Raw genomic sequence first — 17215 nt, forward strand, 5'->3', positions numbered from 1 at the left:
CTATATATAGCCACCAGGGTTTGTAAATAGTGTTGTGAAAATCTAAATGATACCTACTTGGTGTACTACCCCAAAATGAATAATGGGTTGCTTCGTTAGGTGAGCAAATTTGCAGATGTCTGTGTTATGATGCTGTCATTAGATGTATTTACTTCCCGGTCGGTTTCACTGGACGGCGAACCGTAACCTGAGAAAACATTACTCAATTACTAGGTAACCGAAGATGTTACCTAGTCTGGTAATAAAACGTCGGCAAGCAAACAAGCTGAGAGAGTATCGAGGACTCCATTAAAAAAAACATTTCTTGGAGCGTGGTAGGACCGGTATTAGCCATGTGTCTCATTGCAGGTAGCTATTCTGCAACTGCACGTCTACTTGGGCTAAGGATTATTGCACTAATGCAGGGGTCTTCAAACTTGGGCCTTTTATGACTTGTGGACTTCAACTCCCAGAATTCCTCAGCCAGCGTGCCTGGGAGCGTGCCTGAGGAATCCTGGGAGTTGAAGTCCACAAGTCATAAAAGGCCCAAGTTTGAAGACCCCTGCACTAATGCGTAAGGCTGGATTGCGCAACAGAAGAGCGTAGAAAATAGCCTATTACAATGACACCCCTCCCCCTCCCTCGTACTTGGAGGCGCGTAGCGAAGAAGCAGCCCTGCAAATCACTATCGAAACGGCGACCAAGAACAGTCAGTTGAAGGTTTCAGAGAAAAAAAAAACCCGGTTAGCGCTAAGATGGATGTAACCATCAGCCAAAGGAAGTAAAGGAAGGAAGGAAGGCGGTCCCGCTCGCTGCTTTTAGGCGACTGGTTCCGCCTTGCTTAGCCGGCCCACGTGGCTGGGTTTCCGGCCGCGCTGTCATTCAGGCCCTCCCTCCTCCTCCTCCTCCTCCGGCTCCTCCCCGTCTGCAAACCTAGCCAGTGGGGCCTCGGCTGCCTCTGAGGTCAGTCGTACGGAGCCGGCCTCTGTGGTTGGTGTCAGGAGCGGAGGGAAGGAGGCGGGGACGCTTCCTTCGCTCCTCTCGGGCATGAGCAGCGCCGGCTTCTGCGCGCCCAGGGGCTTGAGCCGGAGGTTGAGGAAAATCCCCCTCAACGGGGGAGCCGAGACCTTCCGAAGAGGGCCCCGGCGCGGGAGATGTGCTGCTTTCCGGCGGCTCCTAGAGCAGCATGTTGCCCGATACTGGCGCTAACACCTCCTCTGGCAGGGGCAGCGGGCAGGTGGAATCCGCGGGCGCCGCGGTCGGCTCTGGCGCCTCTGGAGCCCCAAGTCCCGGGCGCGGAGAATCCTGCAAGAAAAGTAGCAGCGTCCCGGCCGCGGCCGAAAGCGACGGCGAAGAGGACGAAGAAGAGGCGGCGGCGGCGGCGGCGGCGGCTCCCATCCTGTGGACCCGCTCCATGCTGGCTACCGGACTGGGGATGGTGGGCTTGGCCGTCCTCCTCTTCCATCTGGGCCAGCAGAAGCCGCCGCCGGAGAAGGAGGAGGAGGAGGTCGGCGGACAGCTGTACGTGGCCTGGCTCCTGCTCCGCCTTGTCCTGTACCTGGTTTGTGCTGCCGGCGCCTTCTTACTCGGTTTACTGCTGGCTTTGAGGAGCCAAAGTCGGGGCCGCCTCCGCCCCCCGCCGGGTTTCCTCGCCGCTTGGAAACGCCGTTACCTGGGAAGAGCGAGCGCGGCGTCGTTCTGGCGAACTGCCGGGGTAAGCGATTCTCTTTTCTCTGACCTCAGTTGGTTTTTCTTCTCAGCCTCGACACTTTTCGACTCGAGGCTGGTGATTCCCCCCCCTTTTTTTGGGGGGAAACGGGGCTGAGTTTAAGCCGGGAAGCATCTTGGCTCAGCCCTCTTTTGAATCCAAGTGCCTTGAATCGATGAAACAACTGAGACCTCCCATCTACTACCTGTCGTTGGGGATTAGAGGCCTTCAGGTATTCTGGGCTTTCAACAAATCACTGTTGCCTGACATTAAAGCTCTATTGTACCTGTTACAGAGGGTCGAGGAAAAATGGGAAGAGGGGATGTGGGTGAGTGGGTGGGTGTGCGACTTTCATTTCCCCTCTTTGGGAAAATGTTACTTTGGAAAAGTTGAGGAGCTTTCTGACACCTGGGTGTGATGGGGAAGTCAGTGTATTTTTGGTACACAGTCCTTCACGGTACATAGCCCTTGCTTAGGGGCCACGATTGGGATGGCAATTTGGTTGTTAAATGAAGCAGTTGCTAAGTGAAACTGCAACTGTGCTTATCTTGTTTCAGCTTTCCTTTGCTTTATAAATGGATGTAGGCTGTAAATCTGAGAACTGATCATAAAGTGAATTTTTCATCAGTGTCATAACTGAATGGTTACTAAATGAGGCAGTTGCTAAAGGAGGACTTACCTGCAGGATTAACTTGGGTCACATTGCTAGCATGACCAGATGTTTGATTACCGCTGGGTCACAAATAAAAACAAACACTGCAAACCCATTGAAAAGCCTTGAGAATTGCATACCTTTAATTTAAAAAAAAGATTCTGTGTGCCTCTGCATAAAAGCTAACTTACAAACTTGCAGAACTCTCTGCATTGTTTTAGCTCTTCAGTCTGGAACAAATGGTAAAAAGAAGCAATGAAGTAGTAATTTTTAGCACATTGATAACGTGGGCATGTTTTTTTCATAACCACTCCTTCAAGGTGATACATAGGCTTCCATGGGCAGGCCTGTGACCTCCTATGGTGAAAATGGATTGCTTGACAATATATTATCACTGTTATTGGGGAAAAAAGCTACTGGGGTATGGCAATTAAGATTGTTGGATTTTGATTAAGCAAACTTAGCTTCAGTTCTCTTTTAGCCATGGAGTTAGCTGGATATTCCTGGCTAGTTTTCTCACAATATTTCCCACAGCTAGCAAGGTAGTTGTTGTGGGGATAATTTGAAGAGGAAGGTTTGAAGACAGCAAAGTCCACATTTTGGACAGAGAGGACCACTGGTTTGAAAGAAGGGTCAAAGAGGCCATCTATGTCAAAATTGAACAGCCCTCTTTCAACAGAGGAGAAGGGATATGACATCTATCTCTAGTCTACAACACAGTCCTTTCAGCAGTTCCAAGAAGGCTCCACACCCATTTATACTACTCAGGTGGCCCCAAAGAAACAGATAAATCTCCAAGTGACCTCAATGACTCTTTAAAAGAATGCAAATGACCAGCTGTCTGCAAGGAATATAAATCCTTCCATTCCCGACCATCCAGTCAGAGTTGAAGAAGCTTCTTGGATGAGAAGCTTAACATCTTCAAAGAAAAAGTCCAATCGACTCTTGAAAAAGCATCTTTGAGACAACCAGGACCTGGATGACTGAGAATCTCCATAGACAGATTCCATATATTCTATTTTGAGATTAATTTTTCCTCAAATTGAAGTTGATTCTTGGTGACTTCATGGGCAACTGTGGAATTTACATTGCCTTTTTTTAAGAATATTTTTCAGCTTTGGGAAAGCTTAGAGCTCAAGAGCTCTCTAAAAATCTCTAATCGAAGTCCTAGCCAGGTACAAAATCTACTTAGTTAAACCCTCATCAGTTAAATGCTGCTACTTCCTTTATGCATCTTGATGTGTAATCTTTTTGTTATGGTTTTGATTACATGTACCCAGGATCAGAATGATTGTGGTTTTGTTGCACGCCAACTTTTTGTACATTTTATATAGAAATTATATCTGAAGGAAAACTGCCAATATAAAACTCAAAAATTTGTTAATGAATCTGATTCTATACCAATTAGCATCTGAAATTGAAAAGCAGCTTTTGTGTGTTATATGTATGCACACATTTATCTTACATATTTCTAACTAAATTAATATGTACATTAAATGAGAAGGTTGTGGTGCTACTGTGTTAATGTGGGATGTGCTGTATGTATGTTTGCTATGTATAATGGTGTAGAATGTAATAATTTGCTACAGATAATTGTCAATATGATCTCCTTGCATTTTGGTTTGTTGTTTTTGTACCTTTAATGGCTGATGTTTATGATATCGGATGTGTTGACCATAATTAGCAGAATCAAATAAGTGACCATATCTGTTGAATGTAATCTTTTCACTTGGATGTGTTATCTTCTGAAAGGGAGTGCTGTTATTGTCAAGATTTTAAAAAACACTGTTATTAATACAGTCTCATTGGAAATTAATATTTTAAACATCCTTGTATTCCAGCTGCACCTTATAGAACAATATTGCATATAAGTCGACAGGAGTTATGAACTTACAACATGTTGTGATTGCTAGTCTTGAGTCTTTAACAATTGTTCATTGGCGAATCTGTTTTTGTGTGCAAGATTATTCATTATACTGAACAATTCTTTTATTGATTTGTATATTTACATAACTAATTAGGCCTTAGTAATGCAAACGGTTTCTTAAGTGAGAGAGTTTGCTGATAACTGCTATCTTTGGACAATGACGCAACATTTCTTTTACCTTCTAGATTTCAAGAATGAAGGTTTCTTGTTCTTAGTCTATAGAAACCATTCAGATAGGATAGATGGGCAAGTGATTGCCTATAGATTTCTAACCTTGGACTGACAGCTTCAGCTGTGATAATGAAACTCAGCTAAAAAACAATAGTTTTGCATAGTTCTCACTTTTTGAGTGTCCCTTTATAATTGTTGTTTTGGCTGCTTTCTTTTCCAATAAGTTTAGTTTTCTTTTAGATTCACTTTTTCATAAAATATCCTGTCTATTTTTTATGTAATTGTCCATCTTATCATGTCAAGATTTTTGTGTGTATCATTGGGACAACATTTAAAATGTTCATGAGTGCTCTGAAAATAAACTCGTCTTTTAAATCCTACAAATACTACTGCTAAGCTTGTAAGCCGCCCTGAGTCTTCGGAGAAGGGCGGGATATAAATGGAATTTAAAAAAAAAATCATCTATCTGCAGACCAAGATTGAGCAATGTGTAGAGGGGAAAGGACCACACTGATAGATAAATAAAAATCTTCCTAGTGAGCTGCAAAAGAATGTCTGGCTCACTTAATCAGCTGTTCTGTGGCCAGTGAAGCAGTGTTTGTCCTGGAGAAAGTAGTGGTGAGGCTCAGGGGCATTCAGCAGCCCATCTTTTTGGGATGGTGTCCCCATAGATATTCAGTAAGTTATAGATGTTACAGTAATAAGTAAGAAAAGAGAGACCATCCCTGTATCCTATGTGTTTCAGTTATGAAATACTGATATTTGCCTTTTTAGGTTATGTATAGGAGTGTACATTATTTTCAAACATTTAAATGTACTATATATTATCACATTTTATTTACAATTGTTTATATTTCATAGAGACACTTTATGAAGGACAGATATGGAAGGTAGGATATAAACCAGGGGTGTTGAGGGCCGCATCAGCATTGCGATTGCCCTCAAGGGGCCGGGTGGGTATGGCCTACTGGGTGGGCGTGGCTAGAGTGCATATGGCCTACTGGGTGGGCATGGCCAGCTCTACATCGTTCGCATCAAGGGTGCCTATGGGGGCCTGGGCAGGAGTGGGACAGATCTGAGGGTCTCTGGCAGAAGGAGGGTCTCTGGGCCAGGGCCAAGGCAGTGGGGGCCGTTCCCTCACTGTTTCCAGGATGGCTTCGCGGGCCGCATGAAACCATTTCACGGGCCGGATCTGGCCCCTGGGCCTTGTGTTTGACATGTCTGATATAAACTGATTTTGTTTTAATGTTCACATAATCTACTGAGTTTTTAAAAAGCCAAATTCAGATATGGATTCTATGATATAAAATTGCATAAACATTAGCTTGGAAGGAAATTTCTTATTTAATTATGATAACTTGTACTTAATACTTTGTACATTATATCAGACTTAGCACAGTTTGTGTTGGATGCATTAGTCAATTCTTGTTCTATGCAGTATTCAACCATGTCTATTATGGGTGTATCTTTTTCTGGCTTTTAGAACCTCATATCTGGAAATGTACAAGAACCAGTCCAGTCAAGGAGAGTGGTAATTTCTCATAACATGGACAAAGCTCTGAAAGAAGGTAGGAGTCTTCTAAGGTCTTTTTGAAATATCTCATACTCTTATTTTTCTCTTTGCTCAAATTTGAACATTTAGCAAGAATTACATGTATTTTCAACATCTTTTATTTTCATCAGAAATAATTAAACCTCTGTTTACCAGATTTCAGTATCGTAGAATCTAGTCTGAATTTCTATTCCAGTTTGCATAACAAACATGTAAGTGATGCAATTGCATCATTTGCATCACTTTATGTCATTTGCATATTGAAATAATAAAGCATCTGACATTTTGCTACTTGATTTATGTCCACATCTATCTCATTATAGAAATATGAGTTGGCATAATTTATACAAAGGTCCCTCAAGTATACTTAAAATGCATATTATAACTCTGTCAGTTGGGAAATGTATTCATTTTCTACAAGTTAGGAAAAAAGAGTATCCAGGGTGGAGTATGCATTGCACTTGCTTGCTTTGACAATGTCAAAATGATCCTTGCCAAATAATGATGACTTTGGCAGCTCTGGAATAAGAAATTCCATGTTTGACATCTGTAAACAATAACATATACTGCCTCTTCAGCATTCTTTTTTCCTCCATGCCTTCAACTTTAACCACTATTACAAAGTCCCTGCAGTATTCCTGGCAAAATTTCTGAAGTGGTTTGCTACTTCCTCTGTCCTAGGCTTGAGGGAGAGTGACTGCCCCAAGGTCATCCATCTGGCTTTGTACCTAAGACTAGAACTCAAGTCTCCCAGGTTCTATCCTGATGCCTTCAACATCTACACCAAGTCTAAAGTCTCCATGGCCACCGGCCTGCTGTCTATATCAACCAACACCTTTTCTGGGCTCTGATGAGCATCTGCATCGGGCGCCTTAACCCAGCATTCGGTTCATCCCGCAGCGCCAGTTCTGCTTACCAAAAGTGGCCCACTAGGTATCTCGCATTCCACGTCCAGCTCCATGCCAGCGAGCTGGGCTTCTTACCCATTTAAAGTTTGAGAATAGGTTGAGATTGTTTTGGCCACAAGACCTCTAATCATTCGCTTGACCGGATGATTAGATATTGTCCCCCTGCAATGATTTGGAAACATGCAGCCCCAGGTAGAGATTACATTGAGTTTTAAGGCTAATAACCTTGATAGATTGTCACCTTAAACGCATCCAAGTTAGTGGTCATCTTCTCATCGTGTAGTAATCTATTTCAAGAGTTGATTAGAATTTTTTTTAAAAAAACCCAATTTTTTTGTTCTATCCTTCTAGTCAGCTTCATTGAATGATCCCCAATCCTAAGTCTTTACACTTTAGCTTTTTATGCCATTGCTATTCACAAGATTAACAGCTGCTTTCTAGAGAGTGAATATACACAATCCTGTCTCAAGCCTCAATGCCAGAAGGAGACCCACAGCATTTTTATTTGTGTCAGTATCAGTAAATACCCTACTTCTCATACATTCTAGGATTACGGCGTAAGACACCAGGAAGATGGGGGATGCAGCACTAAGTACAAGAAGAGGTTTAATACTTCCAGTGTTTCACTGCCTCAGATTGTTATCCTAACTATAGAATACGTAAATCCTATTGGCTCTGTTAATTAAATGATCAAGTTCTCTAGTGTATTATGAATTAGCTGTCTGGTTACTGGACAGTGCACTTTAAAAAAAAGATTATTGGAATAATGAAAAAAAAAGATTTACATTAGTAACAGTTGAATAGCACAAGGATAAATACAAAATAGATGAATAAAATAATTTTGAGCAATTTTTCTACTAATACATTTTTCTATTCATTGTTTTTCCAGTTGCTGAACAGAATCTATTTATACTTTGAACATTATATATTGTTGCTAGTATCTATTTAAGTCTTTTCATCTAATATCTTTGATTGGTCTCATTAGTTTTTTCTAGAAATCATGCTCCAATTGTCTAAATTTGCCCTATATAATATGTAGTGTACAGTATATGGGAGTCATTCTTGCTCAAATTTGGTTGTATTTCCACTATAGATACACTGTATGCTTTCAGTCTTGCCATCGCTGCTTATTGTCCATTGTTAGCCTCCCAATCTTACATTATCAGCAAAGTTCCTCTTTTGTTCCAAATTGGAAGATACTAGATAATTTTCTGGACAGTAACATTCAAGTATCTGGCAGCTGAAGACATGGGAAAGGCAGTATCAGAATAGTTCTTGGTGTGTTTTCTTATTGTCTATTGTGCTGGCTTCTATTATAAGATTCAAATCAACAAAGCTGATAATTCTACAGTATACTGCTGAAGTGACCAAATGAGAGTGGATTGTGCCCAGACCCAATTTAGTCTGGCATTTGTTTTCTCACAGTAGCTAATTGGATGCTTCTGAAGTGATTACAGGGAGGAATTAGAAATATATCCTCTTTCCCATTATTGTCCCCCTGCAATGATTTGGAAACATGCAGCCCCAGGTAGAGATTACGTTGAGTTTTAAGGCTAATAACCTTGATAGATTGTCACCTTAAACGCACCCAAGTTAGTGGTCATCTTCTCATCGTGTAGTAATCTATTTCAAGCGTTGATTAGAATTTTTTTAAAAAAAACACCATTTTTTTTGTTCTATCCTTCTAGTCAGCTTCATTGAATGATCCCCAATCCTAAGATTGTGAAAGAAAAAAATAGATTGTGTAAATACAGAAAAGACTAAGTTAGTTATATGACCAATAGATTCCAGTGTCCTTATGCAGATATAAAGAATCAAGAGGAAGGTTTAATTTAGGAAGTCAAATTTGAGGTAACAGGCATTACCTACCCTTGGTGGGATGAAACCCGTGAGTAAAATGCAAGTTTTGTAGGAAGCAATTTATTCAGAAAAAACAGGAACAGCAACAACATACAGTAGTTTTTTCTGTGTGAGAATAATCAGTGACGATGCATTATTATTTTAAAATGTTAAATACATTGATTTAGACAGGTTCATTAATATTTGATATTGTTCACTTGGAACCTTCATGAATATTGAATTCCTAGAGAGGAAAGAATCAGTTGTAGGATCCTGCTATTGGTGCAGCCATTCCTTATAAAACCAATTTTCAGGCATTGGGATATGGTGGGAGGTAAGAGCAACCAGAGTAGAAGATCCTGGTTCCTAGGAAATTATAGAAATAAGGTGTAAAAGCATGGTTATACATTATTTGAATCAACTCATCAAATGATTGTAAATTTGATAACCAAAATCAATTCTAGTATAATAGGTGAGGTAAAAGTAGAATGCTACACGATGTCAACTATTATAGGAGCAGATATTTGTATACTTATGAGCCTTATGTTAAATATGCAAAACAGAAGACATTGGTTGCCAAATTGAGAAATAAATTTGTCAGGCTGAAGGTAGGTGCTGATCATTTTTGATAATTTTTTCCCAGAATAGAACTTGATTTTGCTTATGATGCATTTTTGACAGACCTACTTTGTTCCAACAATTATGGTGTTTGGTTTTTTTAACATGAGATTGGGATAAGTCTCTTGGACTTTCCGTTCAAATATCTGGCTGAACAAATCCACTTACGAGCTTTCTGTGTTGATTTCCAGTAATTTTTTCTTGGATTGCGTTTCTTGTGTTGTAAGATTGCCATTCTTATTTTAGAGAAGGAAGAAAATGTAAATGTTAAAAAAGAAAGTTGGCAGCTTTTTCAGGTATAGTTCCTACTTGACTTGGCAGAGTCAGGGAGGTGTTAAATATGGATTCATCCTGATATTTTTTCTTTCTTGCAGTTTTTGACTACATCTACCGAGATTACATTTTGTCTTGGTATGGAAACCTCAGTAGAGATGAAGGACAGCTGTATCATCTACTGTCTGAAGACTTTTGGGAAGCGGCCAAGCAGCTGCGGCACAGGCTCAGTCACATTGATGTAGTTAGAGTCATTTGCCATGATGTAGTGAAAGCTGTGCTCAACCATTTCTGTGATCTTAAAGCAGCCAATGCCAGGTAATAACACATCCCACAAACACACATATGTATCTTTTCTATTTGTGCGTTAGTTATGGTTACTTTTTTTTTGCTTGTGTCTGAACTGTATTGAGATGGCAAAAGCAACTTTGAGGTAGTACTCGTGGAAGCATCAGTGGTGACATGCCTTCTTGACAAAGGTGCTGCAAGCAGGTCCAAAATGTTGGACATTATGTCTCAGTATCATGCTGCTGAATTACAGATGGTCTGCTCAAGTACAGCATTGTTCCAGAGAGATTCAAATTCTGGATTTCACTAAAGCCAGAGCTATGATTAGGCTTGTTTATAGAATTTTATAAATTTCAAGAACATATATCTGTATTTAATTATTTTTCCAAATATACTTCTTCTGTTTGATAACTCAGGTTTTTGCTCTTTTTTAAAGTTGGGCAAATAAGCTTAACAAATATTAACTTTTGCCATTAATGCTTACATTTTTTAACCAATAATCATGTTAACTAGGGTTATAAGATTTGAAATCCAACACACATATATGGCACTAAGTGTATGCATTAAGTATACATTAAGGTAGTTTCAGACATGGGTGCCTGACTCATTCCTTCTATTCTTGCAAAGAGATTAAAATCTTCAGATATCTGTTCCCAGGGTCATTTATATCAGGGGTCCCCAATCTCTTGGTGCAGCCTACTACTATTTGGAATTGGGCCACGCCAGTGGCTGGCCAGAGCGTGCACACGCATAGCTCAACTTGTGCAAGCAGCAGGCTGGCAGGCAATCACACATGTGTGCGCTGGCCCGCCACTCGTGCAACCCAGTTCCCCCCTCCTGCCCAGCTGATCCGCCAACCCACAAAGATTGGGGACCACTGATTTATATGAACTCCTGCAATGACATCTTCTGTTGTAATTTTAGATATCCTTTTTGATTCTGCTGAACATTACAGCAATGGTTGGTTGGAGTAGTTGAAAGGATTACTACTACAAGAAGGTGCTGATATCCTCTGTTTCCTATCCAGGGACATTGTCTACTTTCTCATTAAAGCAGTTTATGGAAAAGTGAGTTTCCCTGTCATTTGCACCTTATGTGGCAAGAGACTGTATTAGTAAAGGATGCTAATGCTCAGAACTTAGACGAAAAAGCTTGGGATTCTCTTCATCTTCACTCCCTCCTCCTCCTCCTCCTCCTCCTCCTGTCTTATTTAAAATGATTTAATAATTGAGTAGCAGTCTTTAAGTTAGCATGATTTAATAATGGTTGTAGTATGAAAATTAGAAAATTGAATTTCAAGGCCATTGAAACTCAATGGATAATTATAGACCAGTTGTTTTCAATTTGTTGTATTTATATTTTGATGAGTTTTCCAGGAAATGTACAAAGTGAAAAAAAGCCAATTAATTGGATTAAAAAGCAGCATCACATACAAGAACATGGAGGGAAATTATCAGAGCTGAATACAAAATGACTTGGCCCTGGAAATAATAGAAAAATTGGCAGCAGGGTTTATTTTGCTATAACCTATTTAGTAAGGTGGTCTAGGCAGAAAAGTAGGGCCATTATGAAAGAAGTGATGTTAATTAATGTGGTGATATATGCTTTTAGTCATTTTGATAATCTTACTTTATTTAGTTTACCTGATTTAAAAGACATGGCTAGTATTCTCTGGAAGTATCATAGCCAAAAAAAATCATTTATTCTAAGTAAAAGCTTAATTGAGACTGCTCTAAAACTGCATCTTGTGTTCATGCATTGTAGAGATTGTTTATCTATCTTTCTCTGCCTAAAATCTTACTGAGGTGATGCAAGTAAATAGATTACTTTCTTCTGATGAAGTTAGCTTTCTTCCGTAAATTGAAATAGCAGTTGTGGAATAATTCCTACATTAAATCTCAAGACAGACTTCTACTAAAAAGATGTGCATAGTGCTGCTTTGTTTCCAAAAAGCTAATTTATGATTATGCCACAGCCCACTCTCATTTTTTTTTTCTGGCCTTGATAGTAATTAAAGGTATGAGTTTATTTTAGTTACATGTTCAGTACAACCTATATGATTTTAACATTCTCATGTCTTGTGACAAATTATATGCAAGTTGCTTAATTGCCATTGATATTCTTACAGCTTTAAAAATGTGTAGAAAAATCAAATTCACCTGAGAAATAGATTGAAAGATAGTTGAAGTACTGTTTGTACTCTATCCTTTGCCTTCCTCTAATAGCTTTTCCAGTACACTCATTTTAACGCATGTAGCAAATGTGGGAAATATGAGAGGATTTTTATCTGTAAATCTTTAATGCCTGTCAAAACATTCTAAATATAGGTAGAAAATTGATCTTCTCTAGTCTACCTTTTTTAGCTAACTTTAACAAACTGAGCATCCATTTTACTGCACATTCTTTACAGTTGCTAGCCTAAATTAAATCTTATCCATAAATTCCTAATCAAACATCTTTTAGTTTAGCAATTTTTAAAACTTAGGTATCTGAGATATGCAGATAAAGCTATGAAGTTATGTGCCCTAATAGAAAAGCCAAGGAAAATTTTAGATTTATTGTTGTGGAAACCACCTCTCAGTTTCAAGTCATGCCTGTTAGGGATCACAAGAGATCTGTCAAGGTAAAGAAGTATCAAGATAACTTCAAAGACACATCTTTATTTAAGGATGGAATTAAACTGATAAAATGCTTAAATAAAACAAACCCAAGTTCCCTTGAAAAGGTTTGTTTTTTTTTTTTTTGCTTTCCTGGACCAGTTATTAATATATAGTGCTGTGAAAAAGAAAGTACACCGTCTTTGAGTTTCATAGTGACAAATCAATGTAAACTGATTTTTTTTTCTGTATCATAAGTGTACATCTTGGTTCCCAGAGACACTCAGTATTTGTTTTTTGAAACTAAGGTATAGTGAAGATGAGTCAGGGTTGTGAAATATTTTACTGCTATGTCTTTTGGTACTTAGCACTGTAAAAAAGTTTCCAGTTTTTAACACAATCCAATCCAAGATATTTTTATATAGTTGCCCTCTGCATGCAGACTTACATTGGAAATATTTTACTGGTTGGTAGTCTGGATGTCTGCTAAATAGATCTCACATTGATATTACAGGTTGTTCTGAAAATTGATGGCTTTTTATAAAAAAACAAATTAAAACCATCCATTATGTCCATAAAAATAGAAATATTACTTAATAAATTTTATATTAAAATGTAATAAAATGTAGTTTGAAACTACGAAAAAAATAAAATTGTGGTTTTCTCATAAGAAATGTATGTAAGAAAACTTTCTTTGAGAAAAGAAATAAAATAATATGATGGCTTATTCAGCTAGAATATTTATTGTCAAGTACAATCCCAAAACATCTGGGATCTCCAGTTATACACTGTCGGAAGATTAATTTAGAACAGTTTACATCCTGGAATGATATCTTTCAACACCATCAAACAAAATCTACCTACCCTAGGTCCTTGGGAAGGACTTGATAGATGGACTAAAATGACAATTCCAGTCTAAACATGTGACTGACTATGCAAACAACAACAACAACAACATATGCTAGCACTTCAAGATTGATGGAATGTTACTTTCTTAGGATTTGCAGATTATAAAAGCCGGAAATAACACATGGGCACATGGAAAACTATATACAATAGTATATTAATCAAAATTTAAATGAGATAATGTAATTTGTTACTGAGTATATGAAACTACCCCCTTCAGAAATTAATGATCTATTAAATAAACTTGTGGGCTGTTTTTCTCTTTAATTCGATTTTTCCCCCATCAAAGTGGAATAGTTAGTCTGTCCTGCTCGACTATGCTTCATTTTTGTTTTAAACAATAGTGCCTTATTATTATATTTTATTTTTAATCACAGCAAAAGTGAGAGTTTTTAAAAGATTGAACTGTTCAACTTAAATTAATTCTTTGTATATTCTTATTGTTTAAATGATTTGCAAATCCCCTCTTTAAAACTTTTTCAATGTATAAGGGCTGAATATCACAGTACTTTGATCTTTTTTTTGCATGATACGGAAGATTTGATGTAAACATTATTGTTCTTATTTCTCTTGTAAAAATAAAACTAAACCCACTGACAATTTTGTGATAATTTTGTTTGAAAATAACTTGGATGTTTACTGGTTCTGTAGATGGATATAGCATGTAGAACTGTATGTCTTCTTCTCTGTGTTTTTTCACTGATTATACTTGGGATTTGGGAGATATAATTAGCTAATGTGAAAACATCTCTTAAGATTATCCAAGAGCTGGAAGGCAGCATAGTCCATTTCTTCTGGCAATGCCACTCTTAACCTCCTATCCTTTTCTTTCTTTTATCTCTATCATAGTGGAGAATACAGGTTATGTGAGAAGTTCATAGAGAAATTCCTCTCCCCTTTCCTTTCCTTTGTGCCTTTGACCATATTTAAGGGATGGCACAGCGTAGGATTTTGTTGGAGCAGTTGTTGGCCCTGTATACCTCCCAGTAAATTCATAGGCATTGTATGCAATTTCTTTCTTGCATACATCTCTTTGGGAAATGTATTTGAAAGATTAAGGTGGAGCTCATAAGCAGATACTACATATCTGTAATTTGCTAGTCACTTAATGCCTAAAAGTAAAACAAAACAAATATGTCTGGAAGCACTGTAATGCTTACCATTACTGTGGTACTTGCCTAACTAATAGACATTTTTTAAAAACAACAACAACAACAACAGTGTATCACAATCAAGCCAGGTTTTGAATGTAAGAATGTTTTAAGTTACTGAATAATTTAAGATAGAGGTTTAATGGTAAATGTCTAAGTATTAAATCCACATAAGTAAAAGCTTTGAATAAATTTAATAAATTTCACTGTTACTGAATTGCACAAAATTAATGTACTGTAGTACAAAGAAATTGGAAAGTTCAGCTTTTCTATATTATGAAGCTGCTGCTTTGTCAGCGATAAGTGATTGGTTTAATTTAACACAAGTGAGATTACTAAATCTTGAAGGCCATGATTTGTTATTTGGTTGGCATGCATATTTATTGTATGATAAGAAGGTGGATAATGTGTTGAAGGTACATATTTTAAGGCATGCTCTGTTGCGAGTTTGGAAAAAGTATAGACACAAGTTAAATTATAAGATACCTATATGGGCAATACCGAAACACGCAATAGAAAATATAAGTGTTGGGTTTAAACATGATGTGACTACATATAAGGAAATTTTAAGTTTGGAAAGGAATGTATGGCAATTAAAGCCATATAATATTTTAAGAGAAGAAAAGATTGTACAAACCTGGTTTCAGTATGGGCAATTACAGGCCAGGTGGAAGGAAGACCAGAAAATTGGTTTTTCAATGATTGATGAAAATCTGGTAAAGCAAATTAGAGATCAAGGTCAAGCACATATTAAAAGGATATATCTTGCATTGATAGAAATTGATTCAGAGACAGAACTTGTTAAAGACTGTATGATAAAGTGGGCTCAGAATTTTCAAGAAGTCATTACAATGGATACTTGGGAAAAGATTTGGGTGAGAAATGTAAAATTTACGCAGGCTCAAAACTTAAGAGAGAACTTTTATAAAATAAAAGGTGGCACTTAGATCCTAAAAAATTAGCAAGCATGTATCCGAACTGCCAGCCCAAATGTTGGAGGTGTGGCGGTGACGATGCAACGTATTTTCATATATGGTGGACCTGTAAAAAGGTTAAAGCTTTTTGGATTAAAATTTGGTGGAACATGCAAAAGATATTCAAGAAAAGGATAAAGTTTTGTCCGCAACTGTTTTTACTGGGCATTATTACTGATACTACTGTTGTGGACACTAAGCTGATGTTGAACTTAATTACGGCAGCGAGACTTTTAGTAGCGCAATATTGGAAGAAGGAAGAACTGCCGACTATAGAATAATGGACTTTAAAAGTTTCCAATCTGGCGGAAATGGCAAAGATCTCAGCGTACTTGAAAGACCAGTCGCAACAGAGATATATTGTGGAGTGGAGAAGATGGATTGATTATATTCAGAATAAATATGGGACTAAAATGTTTCATCTAGCATTTGAATAAGTATTGATGTGATATTTAAATTGCTTGTAGTTATTTTATAAGAGTTAAAGTGCGATACATTTAATATTTTATTGTTGTTTGCATAAGGTAGACTATGATTGCTTGTATTTTAATACGCTGTATTGAGCTCTGGGAAGTCGGGGAGGGGGGAGGGGGAAGGGAGGTAGGTGTTGGAGAGGGTTGGGGAGAGGGGAGGGGGTTGGGAGGGGTTTTGTCTTTAAAAAAATGTATTGTAAAACTTTTCAATTAAAAAAAAAGAAAGTTCAGCTTTTCTTAGCCCGAATTTGGATTTTATAAGAACTAGTCATTATGTTTTCCTGGTTATGGCTAGAACTAATTTAGAAATCTCTTTCTCTCTTTCTTAGAATAATAAGCAAAAGGCAAAGAATTGTAGTGGAGAAATGAACAGTTATTCCATACGCCATTGTGAAATTTGTTAGTACACAATTCAACAAAAGGAATGCTTTTCTCATGTTTTTCTCTGGCTTGGTAGTTCTAAATAATGGTGATTGAAGTCTAATTGCAATGATATTGTCTCATTTATAGATCGGAAGAACAACCACGGCCATTTTTACTGCATCCTTGTTTGAGGAATTCTGAAGAAGAGGCAAGATTCCTGCAAGCATGCTCTCAGACTCTGGTCTATTGTCTTCTGCCATCAAAGGATGCTCAGTCTTTAAGCCTGCGTATAATCCTAGCAGAGATACTTGCAGCAAAAGGTGAGAAATAAATACCAATGGAAAAGAGTTTATTTGATAATCTCAATCCAAACTGCTATACATGTATTTATCTTGTTTAAGTTAGTATACAAATTGAGCAGTTATGTAAAATACTGGATGGCATTAATTTGAAATTTGTTCTTAGCAATTTTTCTTCTAAAGGTTTAATTGACTGATCAACTGATTTAAAGCTTATAGCACCAGTTTTCCAATGTTATAAGGTGATGTTTACAAGAATAGATTAGCAATATTGTAGTAAATTGATTCTCAAATCACAATTTGAAATCTGTGATCACAATTTTTAAAAGTGTTGTGAACTTTATTTTTTCTGTTTCAGCAAAGGCTATTAAGGGTAGAAGTCGACTTTTAACATAGGAAAAATCATCATGAAATACAATGGTTTTTTCCTGAGTATTGAGTAGAATTATGTTTTAAGAAATAAACTTTATATATATTGAAATAAGTTCTTATTAAAAGTGTTGGATTGATTCTACCTAACATATTTTCTTTTTGTTT

At 37.7% G+C, this 17215-nt stretch overlaps 1 protein-coding gene across 3 annotated transcripts in view; it reads left to right on the forward strand.

The window, feature by feature from the left end:
- Window positions 1–965: 965 nt before the first annotated feature.
- The window catches only part of SNX25 (sorting nexin 25), a 63687-nt gene continuing 47437 nt past the window's right edge, over window positions 966–17215 (forward strand). For all 3 annotated transcript variants that reach the window (XM_083368090.1, XM_083368091.1, XM_083368092.1), the window contains exons 1-4: window positions 966–1693; window positions 5921–6005; window positions 9729–9945; window positions 16527–16699. In XM_083368090.1, the coding sequence (XP_083224216.1) occupies window positions 1166–1693; window positions 5921–6005; window positions 9729–9945; window positions 16527–16699 (1003 nt within the window). In that variant the 5' untranslated portion in view covers window positions 966–1165. The remainder of the gene's footprint in view (window positions 1694–5920; window positions 6006–9728; window positions 9946–16526; window positions 16700–17215) is intronic.

Source organism: Vipera ursinii (assembly GCF_947247035.1).
Source record: "Vipera ursinii genome assembly, chromosome: 7".
Taxonomy (NCBI): Eukaryota; Metazoa; Chordata; class Lepidosauria; order Squamata; family Viperidae; genus Vipera; species Vipera ursinii.